The following is a 15,564-nucleotide window of genomic DNA, read 5'->3' on the forward strand; positions in this document are numbered from 1 at the left end:
ATTACAGTCCTAAACAAAAAAATCACACATGGTGACATAATTGGTACAAATCACTGTCTGTCATCAGTTTGTATGAAACTTTGGGCATCTTTTTTGGACATTAATGGTGAATTTAAAAACACACCATTATGAAAACACCTATTGAAACAAAGTTCAACAGTTTCCAATACACTCACATGATGTAAAAATACTAATATTTTAATAAAATTATAGATCCTTGTGTTTTTAAGTGCATGCCAGTTTGTGGCTTCATTCCAGCAAACACGTCCCAATCTCATATGTGAGGCAAATAAGCTTTCACTGCCATGTTCAAGCCAAAAAAAAGCAAGAACCTCACCTTGAGACACTACAAATTATGCTTTCATAGTTTTCTGGAGCTTTTACTTACTACTTACTATGGGAAAGGTTATATAACTTATAGCAGCCACATGGGTTTCTATTTAAATGCTAATAAAGGAGCAGCCTCAATTCTTCCTCCTTTTTTAACTTTAATAATACTGACCTCAGCCAAAAAACTAAACCCCGATCATCAAAAAATGAAACAGAAGCAGTGTTAATAATCACAGATCTAAAGTTCCCCTCCTTCTCATATCAGACACCGATCTATATCTGAGTTTAGACGGACATGACGCACATGAAAATAAGAGACTTGAAATAATCACACTCATTTCAGATAGCATAAAATATGTTTCTGTTTAGTTATTAAAAATGAATTTCCTTTTTCATCACAGCCAAAGTTAGGAAATTGATGAATTTCTTATTAATAAAAACATTGTCAAAATGCCTAAGACAGTAAGTAAACACATTGATTTCTCATAAGCATGATATGGCACAAACCCAAAGGCATGGAATCTCAACATGAAAAAGCCAAAAGGATAAACATCTTCAAAACAAACAAAACAATTAACTGTTAATTTCTGCAGGCTTTGAGGCTAAGCATATGGTATGCTTATAAAGTGCTATCATGTATAATAAAGATTAACAGTACTGTTACATAATATGATCTGATACCGAGATGATTCAGGAAGTGCTGCCGGAAGATGGCTGGAATAATTGTCTTATGAGTTTTTAATCTGCCAAAAATAAGCCCCAGTATTTATATGAATTCATATGAATAAATACTCTATCAACAGTGTATCCGATCTCCAAACTTTCAGCGATCCAAATGACAAAAGACTTAATCCACAATTGTACAAATCTGGCTACTCAGAAACAACAGTTCAGTTCCCACCAAGAGCGTTAAGTGGATCGTCAAATATGTTGCTTGAATCTGCTGCCGTACTGGTCTCCTGAGACGGTGGGGTTTTCTTTGATTTATGGGGTGCCTTCGTGACTGGTTTTACTGTGCTTGGTGAAAAGATGTCATCTTTACAGAACAGAGAGATGGAAAACATATTTGGTTAAATATGGCAATTAAAAAAAGGGTAGACAACAGTACAGACCAAAAGTGTGAATTAATAACATTAATGCCTTCATGCCTTATTTTGCTTCTTACCCATGTCATCATCAAATATTGACTTGGTCTCTCCCTTTGTCTTGGACTTCTGTTTTGGTTTTAAAGTGTCCGTCAGGTCAGCAAAAATGTCTATGTTGTCATCGAACAAGCTGGCATCGAGGGTCTTCTCTTTGTGCTTCTTGTGAACTTTAGGCACAGCGGCTACTTCATCCTGAGAACACAGAAATTCAGCCAATAAGAAAGGAAATGATGGCACAGAACACCTTGACAGTTTTACCATCAATGTAAAATAAAGGTACCTGGAAGATGTCCTGCTTTGAAAAACTACTGCCAATTACTTTACTACTTGTGGATGTGGGAGTGGAGCTGTTGCTCACTCCAAAGATGTCCTCATCATCGTCATCGTCTTCCAAAAACGACGAGGGCTTGGCTTTCTTAGTAGATGCTCTTGGTTTGACCTTTTGGAAAAGGTCATCAGTGTTGTCATCAAAGATGGATGGGAGAGTGCTTTTGTCTTTCTTCAGTCCTACCCCACTACTGGCCTGAGGTTGTGCAGTCTTGGTAGTTTGTCTGGTGGAGGCTGTTTTAGTGACTGAGGTAACCCCGAACAGACTGTCGGAGCCAAAAAGGTCATCCTCATCAGGAGACAGCAGCACCTTGGTACTGCTGCTGTTACTTTTACTAGAGTCTTTCTTTACAGCGTCTGTGGATACTGGCAGTGTCAGTACAGAGGGTCTGGGGGTGCTTTCAGGGAGAGAGGATTGAGAAGGTGAGGAGGCGGGCAGGGTTGCAGGTGCAGCTGAGTTAGTTAGTATTGGACTGGGACTCGTCTTGCTGGGCTTCTCTGGTGGAGGTAAGACTGAACCAGACAGACTGGGGTTTGGCCCAGTATCATCTCCACCCATGGTCTCATCTCTGTCCTTCACAGATCTTTGGGCTGCTTGCTGCCTCGCTGCTCTGGACTGGGGTCTCCGTTGTACAGAACCTTTGGCACGACTCTGCATGACAGAAGATTTGCATTTATAATATCAGAGGCTGAGTACACCAACTGGGTGTATGCCTGGGTTTAACATTATGTCAGACTTAGGGGCCGTACACATGCTGCGTTTGTTGCACCCTCAAATTCATTGTTTTCAATGTAGACGTGCAACAGGTGTGCTCAAACGCAAGAGTGATGCTCATTTTTCAGGGTGCGACAGCTGCACCCTGAGATGAACCAAGTTCAACTTTTGGAACGCAGCAGCGTGCACTGCATGTCATGTGACAAGGAACATCCAATCACAGCCGACAGATATCTTTATCTTCTTCCCTAAATATCAGTCTGCAGTAGTAAATATGGAAAAGTTGATGATTTTGGCGCAGGGCCGCCAGAGCTTTATATCTGTCCCATGGACAATAGGCCCACACCCTTATTACCAGCACCAGGAAAAAGATCAGCTCTGTACTCAGGATTTCAGGCAAACAGGCTATGGTACAGTGCTTGTTAAGGTTGCTTAGCAACCTCAGATGCAACCTGCTGCTGCGCTCTTAAAAGCTGGCACAAAAAAGGCACAGACATAGAGCCCTGTGCCCGACCTCACATTTTCCAGGTGGTTAAGGATGCAGCATGCGTACGGCCCCTTAAAGCTGAAAGTTACGACCGACTTGAGGATATGAGTGTTGCACCATCTAGACTTGCGCCTGGGTGTAACTTTTACGTCTAGCACGGAGCAGGCATAAGTTGGAAAAACAGTCTAGTATTCGTGGTAATAATTACAGAAAAAATGATAATCACACAATCAGAAAACAAAACAGATGATGGCGGTTCATCACGTTTACAGACTAAATAAATAATTAAAGGGCATTAGTTGAGCAAGGGTTGCATGTGATCGCACAAACCCACTGGACATCTATTAAGACAGCGAGCTGACTGAGAGTTGCGCTTTCGATGACAAGCCCTGTTGAGTTTATTCAAGAGCTCTCCCCTCAACATTTCTGTCTTGATAGTTTTTGTATGTTTATGTTTAATTTTAACTAATTTAGCTACATTTTTTTGATGCACTGCACACAATTCTGTAAGTTATCTTATGAAAAACTTATCGATAAAATTTGTTTCCTTTTTTTAGTTCCATATCTTCCATGGGATGTTTAAAGGCAGAAGTTAAAGTGTGCTTTGTATAGAAAGTTTTGTTTGCAACATAATCACTTTGCATATATTCATGTGGATGCGCATCATGCGACCGAGCACAGCTACGACTGTGGTTAGTCAGGCTTGTTGACCTTGGTGTGAATGCAAATCACAAAGGCGGACGTGGCTAAGACCAAGCTAAGAGTTGAGACCTACTTTTTTACATCCAGCTGGTGCACTCAGTCCATGAAATCCAATTTTAAGACTTAGAGATAACCAATATAATACTCCAGGGATCAAAACCTTACCTTGTGTGCACTCTGCAGTGTCGTAACCTGAACTGGGGAGTCAAAGCTCACTCCTTCCTGGGATCCTACAGGAGTTGTGACGGGGCTGGGGCTCAGACTGGAGCTGGACACCCCAGAAGAGGAACTAGGGGCCATACCAGGGAGTACACTTATGGCCCCTGGCATACTGGGGGCAGCTCCAGGGAGCAACGCGGCAGGGTTGATCATCAGATTGGCCTGAATATGATAAGATCAGACACACCAATACAATCATTTATCAAGAGTGAAAAAAGTTTTAACAGACTTTCTAGTTAACCACACATTTAACCCTTTTCGTGAGGTTTGCCAGAGTGGTTCCATGCAGCCAATCATTCAGAGAAAAATGAAAAAAGCAGGACTGCAGATGGAAATGAGGCAACAGCAAGATGCAATAACATCTTGTGAAACTGAAAGACACGAGTGAGCAGCTTCTTCCAGTTCAGCAAAATGAAATCAAGACAGATAATTATATCTTCATTTTGGTAGTCATGCTGCTACATCGCAGTCAAGCTTTGAAGTTGAAACATGGAGAAAGCCCAGACAGAAGACACCTTGAAAGAGAAAAACGTGTAACTGGGAGGAGAAAAGTATTTCCTCAGGAGGAATCAGAGTGAAATGCCAGGAATGAAGACTTCTGATTCAATAAAAACAAAAATAATTACTTGAAGTTTCCCAATCCTTGATGAGGAATCTTTAGGTTTTACAGGGCTTGGTGCAGGTTTCTGTGTGGTTAGATTACAGCAGGTTCAGAATTTAATGTTTCTGTGTTCATCTAGAAAAAATACTGTGTGACTATTACAACATGTCAAAAAGTATTAAAAAAGGAAGCTAATACAAGCAAAAATAAACCCTTTATCAAACTCCCATGGACACACAGATATGCGTGTTTATGGTTCAAAGAAAACAGCCCATGATATTATTGCATTGTGTGTTTACAGTAGACTCACCTGAATCTCTGATACAGGTTCTGGACTTGCTAGAGGTGCTTTGTCAGTGGGTTTACTGGGCTTCTCTGCTACTTTCTGACAATGACAACAAAGAGGAAAAACAAGAGCTGCTGAATTACAATTTCAATTTCAGTTCAATAACTATTTACAAATATTATTCAAATGGGGTTACAGGAATCCAGCATGAGGCACAAGGAGAAGCAAGAACAGGAATCCAGAATAATTCTAATCATTGGAGAAATGATCAATTTGCTACCGGAGGAGGAGCTTTTGGCTTGACAGAGCTGAAGAGGTCATCCTCGTCATCATCTGCGAATAGACTTTGCGATGCTGGCTTCGCTGAGCTGAGCTTGGAGCTCTGAAAAGCACACAGAGTCATGTATCCTTACAATCTAGTGAAAGACCATCTACATTCAGACACAGTAGAGAGAAAAGAAACAGATCTACAAGCAGATAAGAATATCTAAGGCCCTGTTTAGACCTGATATTAACATGCATTTTGGTGGACAGCGCTAAATACAAGTGTAACCGACCACCAAGATGCACTGGGATGTCAATACCAGGTCACTTATTTACTGACCGCAGCTTTCCCTGAGGTGGCAAACAGATCAACATCCGGGTCATTGTCCCTCTGCTGCGTCTGACTGAACAGCAGCTCCTCATCCTGGAAAACACCTGTGCTCTTTGCCTGCGATCGCTCCTCTGAAGTCTGTGAACACAAAATGATAGAAACATTTCAGTACACTGGCTGCAGCAGAAGAAGCATACCAGTGCAGCTAAATCATTTGCTTACACTATTCTTCGTTTTACTGAAAATCATACCAACCTTTACCGCATTGCTTGCTGCAGGTTTACTGGGGGTGAATATCGGATCACTCCAGTCTGATTCATCTTCCTCCTCATCATCAAACAGACTAACAGTGTTTGTTTTGACTTTGTCATCCTTCTTCTCCTCCTTCTTGACATTTGGTGGTGGGCTGTCGTCATTGCCAGTTTCATCCAACGGGCTCTTTGTCTCCTTGTTGGCAAGAACATTGATGCCTCCAAAAAGGCTGACTGCTCCGGCAGGCTTCTTTTTACTTTCGCTGATGTCTGGCGAGGTCGCTGATGGGAGCGGCACAGGAGTCTTTGCTGCTGGCTTCTCCTGCTCTGAAGGCTTGTCCTCTGCTGCTGTTCTAGATACCACAACCTCCTCTGGTTTCTCAAACAGGGAGGATGACTGAGAGAAGACAGGTATTGAAAAAATTAATCACAGTGTGACAAACTCATAGAGCCAAGTTTTTAATTTGGTGTTTTTGTGTATTTGAAAAAAAAATCCTTCACCCCTTGAGCTTATTAAACCTTTTTAGAGCCCGCTGGAGGCCATCTTCAAAAAAAGCTTTAGTTGGTGCACTCACTTTAGTAGCTGGGGCTGCAGTGTTTGTGTTGACAGCAGGTTTGATGCCAAAGAGGGATCCTTTATCTTCATCATCATCACCCTCATCTTCAAACAAAAGAGCGACTCTTTGAGGCTTCTTCTGACTATATGAAGCGACAGAACAAGAGGTAGGTAAGAATTCATGCCAATACAATATTTTTAAAAACTGATCATCTGTAAAGTATAATGAAAGTGATTTTAATGCAATAATAATATTTTTTTTTGTATAGCACTTATCTAAGCAAGGTTACAAAGTGCTTCACAAAGTGCATGAAAATAAAACAGTAACAGAATACAATATTTTAAAAAAAATGTTAAGAGCGAAGAAAAGGGAAGGGAATAAAACAAACAGGAAATAAAACACAAACATTACAAATCAACAAGTACATATCAGGAATTACAAAGGGAAAGCTTTCCTATAAAAATATGTTTCAAGCAATGATTTAAAAATGGGTAATGTGCTAGCCAGCTTAATCTCCTCAGGCAGAGAATTCCAGAGCCTCGGGACCTTGATGGCAAAGGCCAGATCACCTTGCGGTACCAACCTTGATCTAGGGACAACTAGCGAGGGTAGGCTTGAGGATCTCAGGTCACGACTTACAGCATAGGTTGTCAGAAGCTCAGCTATATACAGTATCTCACATGAGTACACCCCTCCCATTTTTGGAAATGTTTTATTATATCTTTTCATGGGACAACACTATAGAAATGACACTTTGATATAACCTAAAGTAGTCAGTGTACAGCTTGTATAGTAGTATAGATTTACCTTCCTCTGAAAATTACTCAAAACACAGCCATCAACATCTAAACAGCTGGCAACATAAGTGAGTACACCCCACAGTGAACATGTCCAAATTGTGCCTAAAGTGTCAATATTTTGTGAGCCAACCATTAATATTTAGCACTACCTTAACCCTTTTGGGCATGGAATTCACCAGAGCTCACAGGTTGCTTCAGGAATCCTCTCCCACTCCTCCATGATGACATTATGGAGCAGATGGATGTGAAGACACCTTGCGCTACCCCACCTTCAGCTTGAGGATGGTCCACAGGTGCACAGGTGAGTTTAGGGCTGGATACATACTTGGCCAGTCCATCACCTTCACCTTCATCTTCCTCAGCAAGGCAGTTGTCATCTACTAGGTGTGTTTTGGGTCCAAGACAACTGTCCCTTGCTTACAGTCAAGTATAGTAGTGGCAGCACTCATGGCAACCAATGGCGGTAGGCAAAAATTTGGGTGATTTGTAACCTATGATTTGTCCCAGTTAAAATATGAGCTGCAGCATTCTGTACTAGTTGAAGCTGATCTACTGATGAGTTACTGAGGCGTGTAAACAGTGCATTATGGTGCAACACAATTGCGACAGTGCGCAGACATGTTTTGGCACGGTTTCTAAAAAAACAAAACAAAACAAAACAAAACAAAAAAACTTAAATTGTAAATACCTTGACGTTGTTGTTGGAGCAAACAGGTCATCATCATCCTCATCATCGTTATCAAAGAGGCTGCTTTTGTTAGATATTTTGGCACTGGGGAGACTGGAGGGAGCACTGGCACTGGGCTTCATCCCTGGGGTCTTGACCTCTGGCTTCCCCGCACTGCTATTAGAACTCAACCACTGATCCTGTCATTCAGATATGCAAGAAAATAATGCATCATATTGTGCGCTCTATTAAATGTTAGTATGCAGCAGTGAAATATGCAGTGTTGCAAACTTGACAATTTTCTCGCCAAAGTTAGCAGCTTTTCAGACCCTCTTGTGGCTACCTACTAATTTAAAAAGACTTATTCAATCCATCAGGGAAAATGCGAGAAGTACACTGTATTGTAATTTATTCCCATGCATGCTGCTTAGGCTAATAGCAGTCCACAGCTCCTCCACCATCAGCAAGGAGTCTCTCCCCCTCTTTCCTCTCAGAGAGGAGACCTTGGTTGCTGCAAAGGTGGGAGTTCAGCTGGCTTTGGAGGATTTTTCTCTATTCAATCTAATTCAGCATCCTATATTCAAATGAATGCATGGTGGCGTCACCAATATGCAAAAGACTGGATTGATTTTGCTCACTACTTCCATTGGAAAAGAGTTAGCAACACTAAAATATGACTTGTCATATTGACTTACCTCATCATCACTGAAGAGCGAGCTGGACACAGTCTTACTGGGCTGCGGTTTGGAGGCTTTAGCTGTATTAGGTTTTGCTGTAGATTTAGCTGCAGATGCAAACAGATCCTGCAAAGGTGAAGAACCAGATTATTGTAACAGACTCACAGCAATAACAAGCCAAACCTAATTCCGTTTTGACGAGTGTGTGAAATATTAGTTCATCATTCCCACCTCTTCTTCCTCATCACTAAATAATGACAAAGGAGCCTTGCTGGTTTTGCCCTGGCTTGTAGGTTCAGGCTTAGAGTGGCTCTTAGGGATGGTTGGAGATTCCTTTGGATGGCAAAAACATACATATGTATAGAGTAATCAAAATGTGATATTACTGTTGGCACTTTTTCTCCAGTGAAGTTTGAGAGCCTTACCTGTATGTCTTCATCATCAGAGAAGAGGCCTCTGGTCTGGGGTTTCTGAGGCTGCTTGACAACAGTCTTCACAGCATCTGGAGCTGGCCCGTTCTGAAATGCACATCACAAAGATAAAAATTTAACAAAGATAGCTTTGTAAATTCTAACTCCCTTAAGTATGTTGTTTTAGTCTTGAAAGAAAAATCTGACAGAGAGCAAAGAGAACTGAACTGTGTCAACAGGAGTAAAAGCCAGCAGTGCACTCCAAACTGAATCGAATTTGGCCTTTTCTCAGACTGCACTTGAATATGGCACTTTGAGCAAACATCAATATACTGACTGCAGCTAGGTCTTTTCATTTAATAGCTTCCATGAAAGATAAACAAGCTTATGGGTCAATGTGGGAGTGGCCATGACCTCAAAACAAAAAGTTACATTAAAGCTGGTAGAACTCTGAAGGTAATAATAAAAATGCACTGTGGTCTTGACGGTGTATTAGGAGGCAGTGCAAAACCTTTTGCTCCTTTCTGGTCGATAAACTGACATTTTGCATGTGAAAACACAACAAATTAGATTTTGCCAGGAGTATTTTTGTTAGACAAAGATCCATTCAGACCTCCTCAGATTTCTCAGACTCCTCGCTGGTAGACGGCTGGCGTTTTTTCAAGCCCTCACTGAGCAAGCTTTGAGTCCCAGGTCCAAACATGGAGATGGCGCCTGCCGGCATCTAAACAAAACAATGAATCATCAACAGGGGAACTCGCCACCAAAGTGTTCAACTTTTGAGACACTTAAAAGGTTGATCTTTACCTTTTTCTCAGGTTGTTTAACCTGCTCTTCGGCTACCTCCTTCTTGCTCTGAGCTGGAGCCGGTGCACTGTACTTCTCACTGAATATGTCTCCATCCTCATCGTCTTCATCGAAAAGGTCGATAGCTTTCTTGGGTTTCTGCTGTCCAGCTGAAAAGGAGGGTAAAACAACCAATAATGGAGGGTTTTGTGGGTGTGAATCCCACCTGAACCTGGACTGTAGCACTGAAATGCCAATTCTTACACATTTACCTGAGTCAGACTTTTTCAAGCTTTTATTACTGAAGAAATCATCATCCTCATCTTCATCATCAAACAGCCCACCGCCTCCTCCGCCAACACTAGCTCCTGAAGGAACCTGTTTGGTCTTAGGGGCTGGAGTCCCGTTCTCCTTGCTCCCCACTGAATCAGAGTCATTCCCTGAACTGAACAGGCTATTATCTGTGGGCAGAAAGGGTTTTTGGTTTGGTTAAGGACAATGAAGCAGACAAGGACTTGATATCAGCTGTCATACAAATAAATGCTGCTACCTGGAAATATTGAAACGGCCCCTGCTGGAATCTTCTTTCCCGGTTTGTCAGACTCTTGAATGGCAAAGAAAAGTTATGTGTCAATCTGCCAGTTCACTTTCTTCTGTGTGTACCCATTTTATTTACATGTCTTTGCACATATAAATAAAAACATTGAAAGTTCGTCTTACCTGCAGATTGAGCTGTGCTTTTAGTGCTTTCATTTCGCACCTTCTTCTCTTCGGACACAGGAGGTTTTGGCGCCTCAGAGAAAAGATCGCCCTGAATAGCACAACATAATAGAGCACAAATCAAATTCTGGCCGAAGTCCAGAGTTTATGGGACTGAATAGGAGGCAGCTCTGAAAATCATTTAGTTTACTGTACCTCATCATCATCGTCAAACAGGCCTCTCCCTCCACTGAAGAGGCCACTTTTCCCTCCAAATGGGGAGAAGTCATCATCATCATCCATCTTCGGTGGCTTAAACATGTCATCACTGTCCTCTTCAGCTGCTGTAACAATGTACAGAAACATTATTGAGGAGCATACTGGGAACAATGGGCCCACTGTAGAAATAACGAACTCATAACAAAATAAAAAAGTTTGATGATGAATGAAAGTCTTACCCTGTGGCTTTGCAGGCTTTGGTTCTTTCCTGCTTTTACTTTTCTTCTTAGATGCCAATGCTTCCAAGACATGACATGGTAGAAACACAAAAGCCATGAACATGAACATGCACATGCGACGATGTTGTTGCTTAAATCTCAAATGTAAAACGTGATGCTTTCTTTTCCTTAAATTAAATGTGAAGAGTGGGAGTAACAAAGTGAGATGATATACTGCCAGTTGGTTGATAATGACAGTGACTTACATGCGCGATCTCCTTCTGGTTTGTTGACTGGTTCGCCTTTGATTCGGGCTGCCAGCTCATCAGCAAAAGACGATGAGCCTGTGTTCTGTATGTGATGTGAAAACAACCAGATTAACAAATATTATATCTCAGGGCTTGCAATAATGGTTGCCAGGTTGCAACTGGCAACCATTTTGATAAAAACTGTCAATCACAGCAAACAGCAAAAAGTGCACCCCCAAAGTAATTCAGTCACTGCATTAAAGCTTTTAAACATTCTTTCATCTCACATTTTCATTACTAATCCTAATGACTCAAAATACTATATAAAGGTGACTAAAATAGGCAACCATATTTTTAGTCTCTGCTATCAAAAGCTGATGCCTGGTTTCCAGCCACTTTTAAAAGTTAATGCTAAGTGCTGTATCTGAATGATTTTACACTGAAATTACTAATAACTCTCAAAATATCCTTTAAGTACTCGAACAGAGTTATAACAGACATACCTTTGTGTCCTCATCATCGTCATCCCTGTCTGATTCTCCAAATATGTCAGAATCCTCATCCTCCTCCTCTTCATCATCATCATAACTCAACATGGATGACTTCTAGGTGAGTGCGGGAAGGAAATCCAAAATGTTAAAGTTGTCTGCGTCAATGCTCTTCAATCTCTTGATTTGTTTTGGCAGGCATGTGGCCAAGCTTACCTTCCTGATATTATTGTGACCTTCATCCTCCTCCTGATTAAAGTCGTCATCTGAATGCTGTTAAATACAACAACACATACAATGAGGTTTTATATTTCCTGTGCAAGATGTAAAAATACAAGTCCTTGAAAAATACTGTGAAAGAAAAGGGAAAAAAGGTCTTACAACTTCTTCTTTGCCATCTTCACTCTCAATGACGCTGTCTCTGTCACTGTCGACTGACATTTCTGCAAAGACAATCATAGAGATACATGAGGGAAAATAAGGAGAATAATGAGGGAGTGCCTGAAGACATGCCGTGAGTATATTACCATCGCTTGAGAGGTCACCGAGTCCAACGTCCTCTTGTTCCATGAAGGCCTGGGAACCAATCAGATACGGAAGCGGCCTGTCCACATAAAGATCCTAAAAGACAAGGACAAAAAGAGACACAAAGGGTAAAGTATATTCATGTAAAGATGTGCTATCACATGCACTTCTGCAGTAATTATTAAGTACTGCTCCAAGATTAGGAGCACACCTTGGGCTCCAGGATGGCCTCCACTCTGTCTGTGACCTCTTCGTCCTCTGAGTCAGAGTTTCCCGCTTTGATGTCCAAATGCTCAAAGGCCGACTCCAGCACTCTCAGACCGTGGTTTACAGCTTCCTGCATCTTAGGGATTAACTCTGCCTCTTTCTGCTCACGAGTCTTCTCCTTTAACGAAAACAAAAATAACTTTCCCAGGGCAATACAAGACTTGTTTATAATGTGTGCCGTGTATTGCAGCTGTACTACCCCTGAATTAATAATACTGAAAAGCATTTTTCAGTTTTATATTTGTTGGTCACTCAGGGTTGCACACCATGTCATCAAATGTTAGGAGCAGAAATGATGAAATTCTTTATACCTCAGGCTGCTTATCCAAAGCATCAGCCTTGGGAATAGCATCTTCTACCTCTTCATCATACACTCTCTGTAACAGGACAAAAAGTTTGTTACCAGACTGACATCATATAAACCGAAACATTTTTGTTTCAAAAGTACACAAACAAGTAGACTAAATTGTGCAAGGTGTAGCAGAAAATGCAAAATTGAAGTAGAACAAAAAAGTTTCAATTATATACATTACATTTTCTATGAACTGTGTATTGGAAAGCATGAGGAAGTCATTGAAGACAGAGTGCAAGCAGCTATCTGTGGCCTTGGTGTCACGGATCAGACTGTCCAACTGCTTTTCAATATCGTGTGTCTTTGACAGCATTCTCTGGGAGAAGTCTTGGAGAAACAGGAAGAGCTGTGAAGAAAAAAAAAACGGTTATGTTATGGCGACAGCATCAGTTGCAAAGTTCCTTCCATTACAGCAAAGTAGAACACATTTCACAATCTCCTCCACTACTTAAATTGGGGCAACATTTTTCTGACTTTTAAAGAAAATATGATGATGAATTACTTGGCCTTTTTCAGAGCTGGGGACAAACTTTCCGACTTACCCCAGAGTCGGCTGCCAAGGACCAGTTGGCACTGCTCTGCCGCATCTCTTCAAGAGTCCAGGGTCTCTCCCAAACCTGAGCATCTTTGTCTAAGTGTTCACCTCTGCTTGGGCCATTTGCTATTCCCTCCGGCAACCCGCTCATCTGCAATCAGATCACGTGTTGTTATTATTGGAATTAATAATGCAGAAGGGCTTTTAAACACCTTACATTCATAAATCATTAAGGGATAAACCCAGCTTAAAAGAAAACTATTCTTCTGGTGTAATAACACAGATCATATCTGTTTTACTTTGTATATTTTAATCAGTCTCCACTTGATGTACAGAGCAGAGCAGCAGCAGAGAGACTGTTTGAGTAGAAAAGCTTGTTGGAGGAAATAACACTGAGGTGACTTTAAATACCAACAACAAGAGTGTTTTCTGCCAAGTTGTAACAACATAGCCAAAGCCCAAACCATAAACTGTTGTAGTGATATCATCTAGAAACAAGTAATGGGGTTGCTCTACAGACAATCAAGTTTTAAACAACTCCTTGGATACTGTAGCAGTACAGATGGTGACATATATCCTTAAAATACTTAAGAAACACTACAAACAGCAAAAATACTGAAAGTAGCACATACTGAAAACACTCTAAGGCTGAGTTTTCCTGGCTGATTTTGCTGACAACCCGTATTTAGCTCTAATATTGCAAGTGTGACATAGAAAAAGTGAAGTCTGTGACAGGACTGTGGCATTCCTCCACAGGGTCAGGGTTATCAGTGAGCCCAAATAAATCAGCCACACACTGAACAAGCAGTATATAGTGCTGCCCTCTGGTCAAAGGTTTATACCTCCCCTCTGTAAAGTAAACCAGATACAGAAATCACTCATCTCAATGTTTTTTTTTATGTGTGGTGAGTTTAAGCCCTTACTATTGGAGGACATTTCCCACAGAGTCCAGTCACATTCATGTCATTAGACCACGTCTACAAACCAACCAATGACACAGGAAATTCAACGTGTTAAAGCTCGTCTCTGTGTTTGTAGATATTGACTTTAGTTTAACGAGTCAATGAAATACCACACGATAAATTACACATTAACGTAACTTGACGCTGTATTTCCTTTAGCGACTGTAGTTTCACTGCTACACTTCCGTTACAACAACCAAGAGTTATGGCTTTGGCAATGCAATAAAGTTGCTAATTTGCGGAAGGAGGACATGTTGCGTCCGTATAAAGTTGCCTAAATGTTATTTTCTCCTGCTAGCTTTCACATTCAAACAGAAGTGGAAGAGAAAGCGGGGACTGTTTGGCTAGCAGCTAGGTTAGCTCAACTTAGCTAGCCAACAGCAACGTTAGCTACAGCTGCTCCAAGCAACGCGGAGGAACAAACGTACCCACAATTTGAGCGCTCTCGTGCTTACCTTGAGTATCTCTGGTCAATAGCTGCCCACGACGGTCAACTGTGGTCAGAAAGGACGTAAAAAATAAGATCGATTATGCTAAATTTGGCCTTTCCCTCATTGGTCTTCTGACAGGTCAGCCATATTCTGTCTGCAGACAGTCACCTGACTACTGTCGCCTAGCAACCCGATGAAAGTGGGGCGGAGTGGAAAAGAGGCGAAGCTAACTGCTCTCTGTGGTTTCTTCCCAAAATCAACATGCTGCTGTGGTAAACAGTGGTGTTAATTTCAGTTTCAGGCGGTGATGACCTTTGACTATACTGTGCCGAGTTGTGCCTGCCAACGAGACTTGCATACACCTCAAAAACCACCAGACATGGTAAAGATTTGTACTGTAAAGTAGCCCACTGTTTAAAAACAATATAATCTTTGTGGGGTCAATCAGAGGTGATGAATGAGCCATCAATCTTTTATTTGACTCAGTGGAAGTAGTATTTCATTGAAAGGCCAAAAAAATTGTAAGATTTCCTTGATTAATTTTGCAATTACAATTACAATTTCTGAAGACAAACTCTTTTTAGGTTATTTTTCTCTGTTTTTAAGCATCTCAGACAGTTACTACACTAAACTGTTACTCAAACATGAGGGTTTTAAAGGGGAGCACCACCTAAGATAAGAAGTAAAATTCAGTCAATATTCATGAACATAACCAAGGGAAATAAGTCTCAAACTTGTGATGTCATAGAGTATAAAGTCTGGAGCTGATCCATGGACAGTGAATGGCAACAGATTTAGTGTGCCCATAGTATGTTTAGTAGGTTTTCTTTTTTATATCCAAATGAGCTTTATTCTGTTGGAGTGTTATCAGATCGTAAACATGGGTTCCCACACATTTGAAGGACAATATGTCAAAACTTTTCCATGACTTTTCAACAACCCATAATAAAATTTCCATGACCATAACATGTAACATGACCAGAACTTTACACCAAATGTTAAATATTGTATGAAAGTTAAACAGCATCCTTCGCCAACCTCTAAAAGTTACGTTCATGGTCACTT

At 41.1% G+C, this 15,564-nt stretch overlaps 1 protein-coding gene across 3 annotated transcripts; it reads right to left on the minus strand.

The window, feature by feature from the left end:
- Nucleotides 1-674: 674 nt before the first annotated feature.
- washc2c (WASH complex subunit 2C) lies at nt 675-14,676 on the minus strand. 3 transcript variants are annotated; one of them, XM_049600597.1, is made up of 31 exons: nt 14,524-14,676; nt 13,114-13,257; nt 12,753-12,917; nt 12,531-12,596; nt 12,164-12,337; nt 11,955-12,048; nt 11,809-11,870; nt 11,644-11,700; nt 11,443-11,544; nt 10,958-11,042; nt 10,713-10,772; nt 10,471-10,595; nt 10,276-10,366; nt 10,106-10,159; nt 9,828-10,016; nt 9,577-9,725; nt 9,383-9,493; nt 8,785-8,877; nt 8,591-8,692; nt 8,378-8,485; nt 7,704-7,882; nt 6,234-6,357; nt 5,663-6,055; nt 5,417-5,545; nt 5,093-5,194; nt 4,837-4,911; nt 4,552-4,611; nt 3,872-4,087; nt 1,756-2,454; nt 1,496-1,667; nt 675-1,366 (listed from the first exon to the last, which is right to left on the minus strand). In XM_049600597.1, exons 2-31 carry the CDS (start codon nt 13,255-13,257, stop codon nt 1,221-1,223), a joined length of 4,326 nt encoding a protein of 1,441 aa, XP_049456554.1. In that variant the 5' UTR covers nt 14,524-14,676; the 3' UTR covers nt 675-1,220. The 3 variants fall into 3 exon arrangements, with proteins under 3 accessions (XP_049456554.1, XP_049456553.1, XP_049456555.1); XM_049600596.1 differs by having other exon boundaries at nt 10,471-10,598; XM_049600598.1 differs by lacking the exon at nt 4,552-4,611 and having other exon boundaries at nt 10,471-10,598.
- Between the last annotated feature and the right edge of the window lie 888 nt (nt 14,677-15,564).

The sequence above is a fragment of the Epinephelus fuscoguttatus genome, linkage group LG16 (genome assembly GCF_011397635.1).
Source record: "Epinephelus fuscoguttatus linkage group LG16, E.fuscoguttatus.final_Chr_v1".
Lineage (NCBI taxonomy): Eukaryota > Metazoa > Chordata > Actinopteri > Perciformes > Serranidae > Epinephelus > Epinephelus fuscoguttatus.